This window comes from Macaca thibetana, chromosome 2, assembly GCF_024542745.1.
Source record: "Macaca thibetana thibetana isolate TM-01 chromosome 2, ASM2454274v1, whole genome shotgun sequence".
NCBI lineage: Eukaryota > Metazoa > Chordata > Mammalia > Primates > Cercopithecidae > Macaca > Macaca thibetana.
In genome coordinates, this window is record NC_065579.1 from 92558760 (window position 1) to 92572286 (window position 13527).

Below are 13527 nucleotides of genomic sequence, written 5' to 3' on the forward strand. Positions count from 1 at the left end.
CCCTTGTATGGTTTGGGCTTTGAATACGGTTTTTTTGAATATCAGTTCTTCAAGGCAAGTAGTCATGTCTGCCCTAGTAGGGGCCTGGGTGTCTCCTTCTCCCTCCTATGTATATTGAGGTTCAATGAACCTTTCCTAGGGCTGTGGAGTGAGGCCAGTAAGCTCAGAAAGATGACTGCCATGAAGGCAGGCATGCTGATTCCTGAAGTTTGCCCCAGGCCTCTGCTGGTGGACCTGCTGCTGTGGTTGGGGCTAGTGGGCTCTGCCTGATCCTTGGGAACATCAAGTTTACTGTCCCCCAAAGCTTTTCCTCATTGAAGGGCCCTAACAAAGGTGTCTTTCCCATCTCCCCTATGCTGCTCAGGGCCTGGCCCAGCTTTGTGTGACCATCGAGGAGTGCTGGGACCATGATGCAGAGGCTCGCTTGTCTGCGGGCTGTGTGGAGGAGCGGGTGTCCCTGATTCGGAGGTCGGTCAACGGCACTACCTCGGACTGTCTCGTTTCCCTGGTGACCTCTGTCACCAATGTGGACCTGCCCCCTAAAGAGTCAAGCATCTAAGCCCAGGACATGAGTGTCTGTCCAGACTCAGTGGATCTGAAGAAAAAAGGAAAAAAAGTTGTGTTTTGTTTTGGAAATCCCATAAAACCAACAAACACATAAAATGCAGCTGCTATTTTACCTTGACTTATTATTATTATTATAATTATTATAATTATTATTATTAATATTATTTTTTGGATTGGATCAGTTTTTACCAGCATATTGCTCTACTGTATCACAAACAGCGGACACGTCAGCAGGCGTTGAGGTGCTGAGCTGTGAATGCAGAACCAGCGCCATGCTGAAGAGCCTCAGCCACCTCCTGTCCTTTGGGATTCGTTTTTCCCGCTTTCTCTTTGTTTGTCGTCTCAGAATCTGTGACACAAAGAAACCCATCTCCTGTCTTAGGAAACCTAATGCTGCAAACTCTACCTAGAGGAACCTTTGAAGACTGTTACATAAGAACATACCTTCCTCAGAAGAGGAGTTTCCTCTGCCCTCTGCCCTTCTCCCCTCCTTCCCTCCCTCCCTCCCTCCCTCCCTTTTATTTTGTTTTAGTGAGCTTAAGAAACAGCAGATACATCTTTCACGGATCTAACGGGTGTTGTCCTGACCGAGAAAAAAACTGGGATGAGAATGGTTTGGACTGGAGTTGGAAGGGGAGGACAGTACTGGGGGTAGGATTTGGAACAGAGCTACACTGGACTCGGGCACATTCGGAGCAGCATCCTTTACTATGGAGGCTACTTCTCAGGTAACCAGGAATTGAGGGGAAGGACCTTGTGGAGGCCGAGCATTAATAGCAAGAGTGGGGTTTGGAGAAAGTCTGAGATTGGGTACAGCCCTGACTTACCTGCTGGCCCTGACCAGTTTCTTTTCACTAACTTGGCCTTGGGCATAGGGTGAAACATTTTTTCTTCCCTAATTTTAAAATTAGGTGAGGGTAGAATCACAGGTTAGTGAATACATTCTTCATAAGACACGATGCTGTAAATACCCTTAATGGATGAAAAGTTGAAATACTTTTGTTTCCTCTTGGAGCAGTTCAGGGAAATGCCCACAGGGGGTTGTCTTGCACAGATAGGGCAAGAGGATTTCCTGGGTGGAGTCTGCCAAGGCCTGCCTCGCTGGGGACCCAGAGTCCTGCAGCTCTGGTTCTGCCCCAGGTGGTAACAATACTGTCCCCTTTCTGTGGCTCGTGGACAAGACTTTCTCCAGACCCCTTAAAGTGGTACATACTCTAAAAAAACTGTTTTTCTATTATGCCATAACCTTGCTCTAGTCAGTGAATGTTCCTAATGCTGCTGTTTCAACATTTGAATTCTTTTTAATTTATGAAACATGCTAAATTTTTTTTTCAAACAAAACACATACATCCACATATACACATGCTTTGCTATGTGGCTTCCAAGGTTTAAATTTTGAAAAGTAAAAGAATTAAAACTTCACGACCACAGATCACCTCAAACCAGAAATACCTCAGAATTTTCTACTTGTGTAAGGTTTATTATATATTTTGTTAGTTGTGTTGTCTTGTAGTAAGTATATTTTAATGTAAGTTGGCTTTTATGACAAGAAAGTTTAAAAGAAATAGAGAAAAAGAAAAAAGTTTGCATCTTCTAGGGAGTGCTACCATTTTTGTTTGGTAACGCCCCCTTGTAAATAATTGTCATCAGCTGTAGGTTGGCTGTCTGGGCCAAGTCTGGGCATTCATCAGTCTTGTTTGTGAAGGCTTTTCCTTCTGGTTTCTTTAGATCATTTTATTTAAAAACAGTGCATCTCTTCATCGTGAGGGTAGGCAAGGCGGGGGCTGTGGGGAGAGGTTGACCTGGGTGAGAACTGAAGAGTCCGCCTCCTCTTGGGTTGTTTGGAGCTTCACATGGAATTCACATGTAACATGTAACTTGATCCGTCGATGTTCAGAATGACAACCCCACTTAAACTTGGTAGAAGGATGGCCCTTAGACCTGAATGGGGTGATTTTACTTGAGATTTAACTTCTTCAGCAAATTAGCAGCAACGTTGGAAGAGATCTGTGGCACCTCCGTGAAGCACACCATGACTCAGGCCAGTCTTCTAGTGTAGCGTGTCTGGGAGGGAAGGGTTTCGCTCTTGCTGGTCTTGGAGTCCACAGTGTGGGGGGGCACTGCACACGCCTGGCCATCTACCTGGCGTGCTATGTTCAGTGTCTGGGGCTTGCTGCCCGGGGGTCTTTTCCTCTGGGTGTTGAGGCACAGGGTGCTATGGGAGGCCCGTTTGCTTCCCTCTCAGAGCTCAGTTTTTGCTTCATGGGTCAAAATGTGGGCTGGCCAAGTGGTTACAGGAACAGGGTTTTGGTAAGCTGTGTTGTCTTTTTTTAATTTTTATTTTTAAATGGTTTGATTTTGTGCTGTGGTATTTTTCTTCCCTTGGAATAATTTTTAATGGCAAAACAGGCCTTACAGCAGTTGCTTTTCTTTACCATTTATTTCTTTAAGAAGCTTTAAAATATTTATTGAAAAGTGCCATATCTAATTTTTTTAGCTTTCTCCTCAGGCAGGGCAGGCATCTTTACTTTTCATCCTCAGAAGAAACAAACCACTAACAAATGTAGCAAATTTACTGCAGGAATAGTTAGATCATGATACTACCTGAACACTAAACCCCAGCCTCTTTGTTTCGTTTTAGTTCCTCTGGGTGGTTTTTCTTTTGTGTGCTGGCTTGATTCTTGTGAGAAGTTTTGACCTGGCCAAGGGAGGGTTGAGCCATGGTTCTGGTGTGGGACTTTGCAGTCAGGACACAGTACAGACAGGTCAGGCCTGCCTACCTTTTCTCTGGGTGGCCTCCCCCTTCGGCCCACTGTGTGCTCAGCCACTGTAGTGTCCCTGTGGGGCCTCGCCATCAGATGGTGTGTCAGGAGATGGTACGTTTTTGGTGGGGCTGGGGAGGAGGGTGGTCCATGCCAGTTCTTTGGGCTTCAGGCCGCTCTTCCCCTCATATTGTGGTGTAAAGCTCACCCATCAGGTGGTATATCTGGTTCTGATGGCAAGAAAAAAGTGGGGGATCTCCTTATAGGGCATGGGTCTAGGAGCACAGGTGGGCCTTTTGCCCCAGGTAAAATGTTTGTCTGTTTGCTGTCATGTGTTCTTTGAGGAGTGAGCCAGCTAGAGCCCTACTTTGAATTTACTGGGTCATACAGCCTCTGCCTGTGCTGTTTTCTGTAATAACTTCATGCAACATGCACTTTTCGGGGGCTCAGATAATTGCTTTCTTTTTGTTTTTGACCTCAGGCCCTTTGACAGACTGGGGAAAATGGGGCCTGGCATCGTTTTCCCTGTCAATGGGAGGGGCTGTTCCATGCAGGGTGGGAGGGGACCAAGTTAGCAGAGAGTAGCCAAGGATCCTTGCTTCTTCGTTTCTAGTGTGCTGTCATCCAAGCAGGCTCCTGGCTGTAGGGATGGGCCTTGGGGAACAATCTTCTTTGAAAGCATCTGTGATAACTGAGAAGTCATCCCTAGCTGGAGAAATCCAGTAATGAGCAGAAGGAGGAAGCAAGTGAGGACAGAGGCCATTGTGTTACAGTGTCATGCAGAGGGCCCTCAGTGATGGGGCACTGGGGAAGGCCATAGACATAGTCATCAGAACATCCTGGCCTGGCATAAGCTGGATTTTCTCCTGGGACCACTGGTCCTCAACAGGAGTTCCTTGCATGAGTTGCTTGTGGGCAAGGGCTGCAAATGGGCTATTCTTAGGAGAAAGTGACACCGGCCTGTGAGGGAAGATGGTGAGCATTATTAGGCTTTGTGTCCAGCATGGCCTTCTTGTCCTGTCTGCTCTGGAGAGAAGCCTGTGGGACCAGTCCTGCCTGGGGAGGGGGGAGGGCATACCCACACATGCCGGCTGATTCTGACTCTGAATACATCCTGTCTGGACTTGGGGGTGTTTCTGCAGAACAAAGAGGTTGTTTTCCAGCCTTGAACATCTTCAGGAGGATAGAGACTCTTGCTCACATATTCTTAGCAAAGGGAAGGGTCTCTCTTCTCCAGGCCACAGAGATAGTTCTTCGATTGCCCTAAGAGGCTAGGCTGACCCTCTTGACATGACTTAGACAGCAAAGCACTTCGTCCTGTAGTTGGGCTTTGTCACCTTTCTCTTTAGTTGGCCATATTCTCGTTTCCTCCATCCTGCTACTATGCCCTGTGAGCTCTGGCTGTGTGTGGGGTTTTTCCCTGGTGGAAGGAGGCCCAGCTATGTATTGAATGTCCTTCGTGTGTTGTGTGTGACTCAGAAAGCCTGTCACTTGGCCCCTGTGCTCTGAGCCATGAGGGTGGGGAGGTGGCTGTTCTATTAAAGTGGGAGTATTGGATGGCCCTCTTGAAACTAGAATTTTGCCTTTTTTAGTATGTAGTATAAAGTTTCCAGCACCTATTGGTAACACAAAGACTTGCTGGTTTTTAAAATAATCTAATAAGCATAAGTATGTACGTTTTTAAGTTTTTAGAATTGGTACTAGAAGTTGGACAGCTAGTTATTATTCTCGAGAACTTGATTTCACTAGAAAAATAAACTAATTGGAAAGCAGTTTCCAGGAGTTAACTCAGTTTGATTTTCAGTCTCAGTTATTTTAGCCTGTTGAGTTTTTGATGGCACACCTTTGGAGAGATGGCCAGGCCTGATTCCCATTTCAGGGGCATCAGACCATACTTTTTTAAGAAGCTCCGTGAATCTAGTTATCTACCCTGCATCCTGGGCAAACAGCCAGAATGAGAAGGGGACAAGGTGTCTTTTTCTCCTTTTCACTGGGGTGACATGAATTCTTTTAGTTAATGGCTGTTTGCAAATTCTAAACTAATGAAATACTCAGCAGCTAACATGTTCAATCTAGTAATGATTAGTTTAAATCTCAATTGACAGTAATGTTTTAGATAATGTTTTAGATAAACAGGCCCAGTAATTCAGTTGATGAACTGTATATACATCTTCTCAGTTTAGTTTTGTAAATGTTTAATGAATTCAGGGTTATACACATAATTCTTTAAGTAAGATTCCAGGTAGTTGATTTGTAACCAGCAGTCTACCTATGAATGTATCCCAAACCTTTAGAAGGTTGGAAAAGATTTTTGAAATAATGATTTAGTTTTGTAGAAAAAACACCCCTTTGGAAATTAATTCAGTTGACCCAATAACATTTTTTAAAACAATTGGTGGCTCCAAAAGGCCTGCCAACAAACAAAAGTCCAAATTATCTAGTGGGACACTTTGAATGTTTTATGTTTATTTTGGGTCCACTATAAACTTTGGTTCGAACAAGAATTTGAATTTAAAGAATTTATCATTGTTTAAATTATTACCAAGTTTTTACATTTTCATGACGGTATCTTCCAGGTATGAATGAAACAAGACTTTTTTTATTGTGGTACTTCCCGTATCCCCTGTAGTGCCAAAACCAGTGATACTTTATTTGCTCCTACGGCAGCTCATAGAGATAACTGAAGTGATTTTTCCTCAGTAATTGAAACACATATTCTCTAAATGCCAATGTGTGGTGATGGGCCCTGCATTGCCTTTATTTCTCTAGGGCAGTGTTTGGATTGTCTAGGGCCTAGGTAATTCTGAGAACTACTGTAAACCAACCACAGGACACTAAAGCAATGTACACACCACTCTGTGTGTGCACGTAATGGGTTATATAAACCTGGGCTATGCTGGACATCTACAGAAGAGTATTACAGTCACTTGGAAAGTTTACATTTTTGAGCTCACAGTTACGAAAAATATGACCCGCAAGTTTTTCAGGTAGGTGAGGATGGGTCTTCTTGCAAATGCATGAGTTCTGTCTTGAGTCCTGGGAACTTCTCTGTTGGTTGGGTGTGGGCTCATTCCCTGACTGTCCTAATCACGTTTGCGTCAGAATGTTAGCATTGTAAATAAAAGAATAGGTTGTATAATAGATACACAACACTTGAAACTTTACTTTAAAAAAATCGATAGTTCTACATATATATTTAGTTATATCACTTGACAGATTTCTTCTACACAGTGTGGAGATTGTTTTATACCACAGATTATTTTTATAAAGTTAGTGAATTTGAATGATTTTGTAATCAGAGCTAATGAGCTTTACCTTTCAAGAGAAACGTACACTGGAGCATGAGTGGTGTGGAACTTTTACTTAGCGCTTATATGGATTCTTGTGATACACTGGCAGACTGGAGTCAATTTGCGGGTCTTTTTTGGCCAAAACTCCACTTGTATTTGTGTAGGACAGTGATACTTCAGCTCAGCTTCTTGTAGACTGGGAGGAGAGAGGGTCTGCAGTGTGTTTTACATTGGTGCTTCCTCCTGAGATTTCTGTTGAACAAAGGGTTCTGCGGTCAAAAATTGGTTTGTAAGCTTTTGCTATAGGACATAGTCATGTGAGAGTGTTTGGGGGAACAGAAATTGTATAGGGGTGCAGATTGGGGTGGGATGGGACTCGAATAAGATTCAGGTACAAAAACTTTGAAATGAGAATCTGGTGGTTTGAGTAATCCACCAAACTGAATTACCTAAGATCACATTATCCAGGTTGGGGGACAGAATTACCCAGTTAAGTAATTGTTCAGAAAAGTGGGGAGCGTGGCATGTGGATGCAGTGATCCAATTAAATGGAGAGCTGCCAGGCACATTTTGTACTCTCTGGTCAGGGCTCTTTTGGAGGTGAGAATGGTTGGGTTGGCTCGCTGCTTCAATCTGTGGAGTCAGCCAGGAGCCCAGTGAAGAAGCTCGGAACCCCAGTAACAGCAGAGCATCTTTCAAATAGCTCCAGAGTTTTCCTGCTTTTCTTAGGAAGCTTAGCATCACTGCCACAATATGGAAAGTGGTCTTCATTTTAGCCTGTTTATTTTTAGGCAGAGAGTGGATGGTTATTTGTGTGGGACTTTTGATGGCGATCTATAATGAATAATTAATTTCTGGTATGCATAATGGCCAGTCCTGAGGCCCAGCTAAAGACCTGTCCCCCAGACCCTGCCCGCTGGCTTCAAGCTGCTGCTTCCAGACAGAGGTGCACTGGACTGGATAGTTTTATCAAGAGAATCCCTAATGTGTCATTTTAAACCAGCTGTGCTTATTATTCATTCTGGTTAAGCGTATAGGTTTACACTTTACCCTTTTTATACTTGGAATAAATTTAGTTCCAGCAGATCTAGTAGCACTCCAGAAACCAACCCCATCTGTTCCCCATAAAAAGAACATTTCTCTGCTCTGCAGCCACGTGTCTTGGAATGTAATTCTGTTGTGCCTTTGTTTTTGTCACTCTCTTCCCCCCAAAAGCAACTGCTGTAAGCTTTTTTCTACTTGTCTTTTCTAGTCCCCCACCTCTACCTTTTTCCTTTTTCCCAGCTCTAATTTCTGGATGCACTTTTGTGATCCAGATATTTTAAGAACCAGTTACCTCAGACCTCATGTTGAACAGTGTCACCATCTGGGTCCTCTTGATACTGCAGACTTTTAACGTACACATGCAGGAACCCTACTGAGCGTGGGCACTTGTTTTAAAGCAAAACTCTTCCCAAGGACTGAAGAAAGGGCTTCTGGCAAGCTCGTCCTGGCACTGTGGTGGGATGGGTCTAGAGTGTCATCTGAATGGTGCTTCCTGTGTTCCTCTTTGAATTCTGCCATTTTCAGTATTCTCGTGTATCTGAATAGGCAAAGCGATTTAATTGGCTGGTCTTGCACGCAAATTAGTTCCAAAGATAAGCTCTTTGTAACACATTTCCAGTCGCTAATGCTCAAATGTAGAACATTCCTTTAAATGGCAGGATAAAAAACCCACTATCCACCATAGTGCATTTTGGGAAGATGTCTGTAGCATATGTTGCTGTGAAATTAGGCCTTGTGGGATATGGCTGTTTGTCATTTTGATGTATTTTAAATAAATATATATATTTTTTAAAGAGCCTTTTTTACCAGTTCAAAAAGTTTAATTAACCAGCAGTCACCACATCTGAATTTTTGTCTCTGGGGCGTAGATGGCAGACCAAGATTAAAAGTGGTAACTCAGCCATATGAGCATGGTCTACCTTCCTGGGCTGTCCTGCTGTCCTGCAGAGCTGCTGTTCCGCAGACCATGGGACACAAGGTCAGTGTGTTCCCAGTGAAGGTCCTAAGTCAGTCATCTTAAGTGTTTGGTCTCTGCCCCATTCAGTGGACTGTTGACTTCAGTCCCTGCAAGTGCTTTAGCCCGAGTGGGGTTTTCTCAGAGCACTGCCACAAGTTAAGTGTGTGTTTAGCCAAATAATTTCTCCATAAGGGAAAAATGCAGTCGCCCAAATTTTACCAACAATGACAGAGATGAGAGTAGGAAAGATTAGGCAACATCTGAGTTTTAATTGGAAAAGTGTCCAAGTCATCATGAAAGGCCGACTGGGAGCAAGTGATTATTAGAGATTCTTTAGGAGACCTCATCTGAAAATGTTAAGACTGCCAGTGAGGAAAGGAATTGTTAAAATGCCAGCGGGTTTTTTTTTTTTTTCTCTTTTTTTTCTATAATTCTGTAAAATGCAGAGAAAGTTGAGTGGTACTTCAGAATTGAGGGAGAGGGTTACCGCAGAGTAGAAATATATTTCTAGATTTCAGTTCCAAACCACAAATCCACAACAATGCCATTTTTCAACTGTACAAAAATCTGCTTATGAACTTGACATGATCTTAATTGGTAGTGTCAAAGGCCAAGTTTTTCACCTGTTAATATTTTTCCACATTTGTCCTTGAATCTGAATAACTTTATACAGTACTGTAAATTTAACTTACATCAAGTTTGATGTCAATTCTTATGAAAAGAGCTTTCTGCATGTAACACATACGGTTAAAGAACACAGCAAAGAACAAAATTTGCAGGAACAGTTTTGGAACCAACAGAAAATGTCACCTTTTATTTGCCATCTTATATATATATATCAGTTTTACCAGCTACTTCTAAATTTGTACATTATTTGTAAGGGAAAGAAGGAAAACCCTAAGACTTGTCTAACTTAGTGGAGAATGTGTGTGTTGGGCTTAGGATGGATAGCTAAGTCTTATTGAGCTGTGTTACCTAACTTGTATATAAAAATTGTAATTAAAAGTTTGGGTTCACCTGTTTCTCACAGTTTAAAATGATGAGTAATTGCAAATTCTGGAAATGTGACAGTATATGATTTAAGGCTATAGAAGCAAGGAAGCTCTTTCAAGTGCTAAAACTAAAGACTTCTAGTTTTTGGCTCAAATTCAATAAGTACTGTTTGTATGCCAGGATATGTGAGATGTAAATGTAGTAGGTCACTTTTCACCCTTGTAGCTATAAAATAAAAATTTTGTAGAACAGAAATAGCTTGTACTACTGAATTAACAAAAGTTATACTAAAGTATCATGTTTTAAAAATATATATATATATATACAGAGTTAAGCTTGTTGCTGTTACCCTGTCTGGATTTGAAAAGTGTGCTGATTTATATATATATATTACACACACACACACACACACACACACACCCCCTAAAATGGCCTAAAGCAGACATCCATGTAATTACAGTTGCAAAATGAAAACATTTTGGAAAGAACATTGTATCATAGTTCATTCATTTGCAGTGGATCTTTGTTCCTTTTTACTGTGGTAATTTTAGAAATGAGTGTCAAGTTTGAAATTAGATCTGCTAAGTTGGGGTTTTGCTGCTTGAACTCTGCACTGGGTCCTCAAATAAACCGATGTGAATGTAGTTTTTTCCCCCTGTGTGAAGAAGCAGTTACACCCCAACAATAGGAGGAAAAATCTAGAACTATTTCAAGTTTTATCTTTTTGTATATGAAAATAAAATAATAATAAAACAATCTTGTCTCTCTTAATTACGTGGCGGGGATTGGAGTTTCCTTTCATGAGGATTAGAAGTAAAATGGCGTTCCCTTGCTTAGAGGGCTGACTCAAGTCAGTTCCTGTTTGGTATGTGTAATACTAACAGATGTTAATGGCTGAATGCCTAGTCTGCCATGGTCCTGTGTGCTGGAGCTAAGCACAGGTCTCCATTTCTGCCATTCGGAAGTCCAGGGTCTAGTTGGGGACACTATGAATGGGGACCGTTCTCCTGAACGAACTGTTCTGGGATTTTGGGTAAGTTTCTGCAGGGTAGCATATTTTCCAAATGTCCAAGACACTCCCCCGTTCCCCCATCCTCTGCCACCAGTCCTGTACTTTGCAGACAACCCTGAGCAATACTGTTGTAAGTGGAGCAGAGAAGCCTTGAAAATAGTTGTATTCAGGACTACTGCAGATGACAAACTGCCATTCCCAAACGTTGCTGAGTACTGGAGTCATTTGCTGAGCGATTAAAAAATACAATTATGGGTCCTTATCCCCAACCTGGAATTAGCAAAGCAGGTCTCCGGTTTCAGAGATCTGGACTTAATCTCACTAAAGGAACTCATGGTTCCCCAACAATAAAATAATGATAGTCTTTAATACTTAACAGGAAGGCCCCAGAAATCATCTCACTGCTTTCTGCACTAACAAGTTGTTTTGGTCCATGACTCTTACTTGCCTAAGTGGAGAAACACCCTTTTAATTCACCCTTTATTATGAGAATTAAGCAACTGTTGATACTTTTGGAGAAAGTTTTTGATGAAAGGACCCTTTATTCAGGAACCAGTTGCCCAATATTTGGCTGTTTTTGCTCTTCCACATTTAGAAAGTTCACCTTTTATTAGTGAGTGCCCCTAATGAAGGAAGGAGGGCAAAGGGCTGACATTTTTGACACAGGATCTTGGAGCTGGAAAAGCTGAAAGGTTGGACCTTAGGAGTCATCTGGTCAAACTTTCCCTTTAGCAAAGGACTTCTTTCACCAAAAGAAATTTGACACAGAAGTTGGTTTATATTAACCAGGCTTGTCTGAATGAGCAAGTAGAAGAGGGCCAAGGGACCATTTCACTTACCCTCTCATCCCTTTAAGTCTCAGGCATCCCTATGGAACACCTAGGAACCTTGTTTAAAGTTTACAAATCGCTGGCCCAATGCCCATTTTAGAGGTGGGCATACAGGCCCAGAGGGAGTTTTCCTACCCAGAGGCAGGCAGCCCTTCCAGTTCTTGACCTCTTGGGACCAAATGTGGGGTTACACTGTTGTTGAGAAGTAGAGGATCTGGATTAGGAAAAGCCATCTACTATTTATTTCTCTAGTATTTAGCAGTGTCTGGCACTTAAAAGAGCCTTAAGAAATACAGTACCTCAGTGATTGTGTATTTAGTAAATTCTGGGGAAAGCTGCTGAGGTAGCCTTGAAGTCTACAGATACCAGTGTTGTCTGGTTGTATTTTTCAGGATCCTTGATTGCAGGTGACAGAAACCATTAGACAAAAAAGGGGGTTTCACTGAAAGGATTCTGGGGGAAATGACTAGCCAAGCCTTCAGAAAGGCAGGATGTATGTGGGCTTCAGGAGCCTTGGGAGTTGGAGTCACAGCATTGCAGGCCTTCTCCACCTGTGTCCTGGTATTTCTTCCATTATTGCTCAGAGCAAGACCAGATGTATCTGCTCCTTTGACTTCTTAGCAGGAAACAAGGCTGTAGACAGTGCCAGAGGTTTGCATTTTTTGTTTGTTTGTTTGTTTTGAAACAGTCTCACTCTATTGCCCAGATTGGAGTGCAGTGGCACGATCTCAGCTCACTGCAACCTCCCTCTCCTGGGTTCAAGCAATTCTGTCTCAGCCTTTCGAGTAGCTGGGATCACAGGCACGCACCACCACGCCCGGCTAATATTTGTATTGTTAGTAGAGATGGGGTTTCACCATGTTGGCCAGGCTGGTCTCAAATTCCTGACCTCAGGTGATCCTCCAGTCTCGGCCCCTCAAAATGCTGGGATTACAGGCATGAGCCACTGTGCCTGGCCCAGTGCCAGAGTTTCACATCACAGCTTTGCTACCCAGAGAGAGTACTAGATCCAAAATCCCTAGGAAGGACTCTGGTTGATGTAGCTTAACCAGTCAGGGTCCTTCACAACAGGTATTCCTAGCAAGGGGGTAACTTCCCATTTGAGGCTGTCAAAATAATGTGCATACTTCAGTAGGTGGTTAGAAGTGGCCTCCTGGTCAGTGAATCATCAGTGGGATCAGATGAAAGTTATTCCTACCAGTTTTCTAAGAAATAGGAAACTTGAAAGTTCTACTAAGAACTAAGTCCACACGGAATGCTGGAGATTGTGCTGCAAAATGAACTCATTTATTTGTGAGTGGTAGTCCATGAAATCTATCTATCCTTTCTTTGCCAGCAGGCATTCAGCAATCTGGATTTTATATTCTATCAAGACAAAGAGTAGAGATGACTCAAACATTTCTAACATTTACAGAGCACTTAACGACATGCCCCTGGTACCCCTAAACATTTTACATGTGTCATCTCCTTTAATCGTCACAAGAACGCTATGGTCTAAGTATTGTTATTCCAATTTAAAAGAGAAGGTTGGGGACAGTGACTCACACCTGGACTTACAGCACTTTGGGAGGCCGAGGCAGGAAGATTGCTTGAGGCCAGAAGTTGGATACCAGCCTGGGCAGCATAAGGAGATCCCCTTCTCTACTCCCCCACTCCTGCCAAAAAAAATTAGCCAGGCAGTGTGGCACGTGCCTGTAGTCCCAGCTACTCAGGAGGCTGAGGCAGGAGGATCGCTTGAGCCCAGGAGTTCGAGATCGCAATGAGCTATGATCATTCCACTGTACTGCAGCCTGGGTAACAGAGACCCTGTCGCTAAAAAAATAAATAAATAGACCTGAGTTGGAATATCGGCTCTGGAGACCTTAGTGTAACCATATGCAAGTGTTTACTCAGCTGTTAAATGGGACTAAAGGCATTTTCTTCTCAAGACTATACATAGCACACCACTAAACCGTCTAGACATCGTATTCCCCATCCATCGCCCCGCCCAGTGGACCAGGGATGAAGCGGGGATGCGCCAGGGCATCCAGGTTTGTCACCAGGGGGCGTACGAGGCCCTCAGTTTGGCCGG

General features: G+C 43.1%; 1 protein-coding gene across 1 annotated transcript in view; it reads left to right on the forward strand.

The window, feature by feature from the left end:
* Window positions 1–10370, forward strand: part of ACVR2B (activin A receptor type 2B) — a 38664-nt gene extending 28294 nt beyond the window's left edge. Inside the window, exon 11 of the mRNA XM_050778342.1 lies at window positions 365–10370. Within this exon, the coding sequence (XP_050634299.1) occupies window positions 365–559 (195 nt within the window). The 3' untranslated portion in view covers window positions 560–10370. The remainder of the gene's footprint in view (window positions 1–364) is intronic.
* The last annotated feature ends 3157 nt before the right edge of the window (window positions 10371–13527 follow it).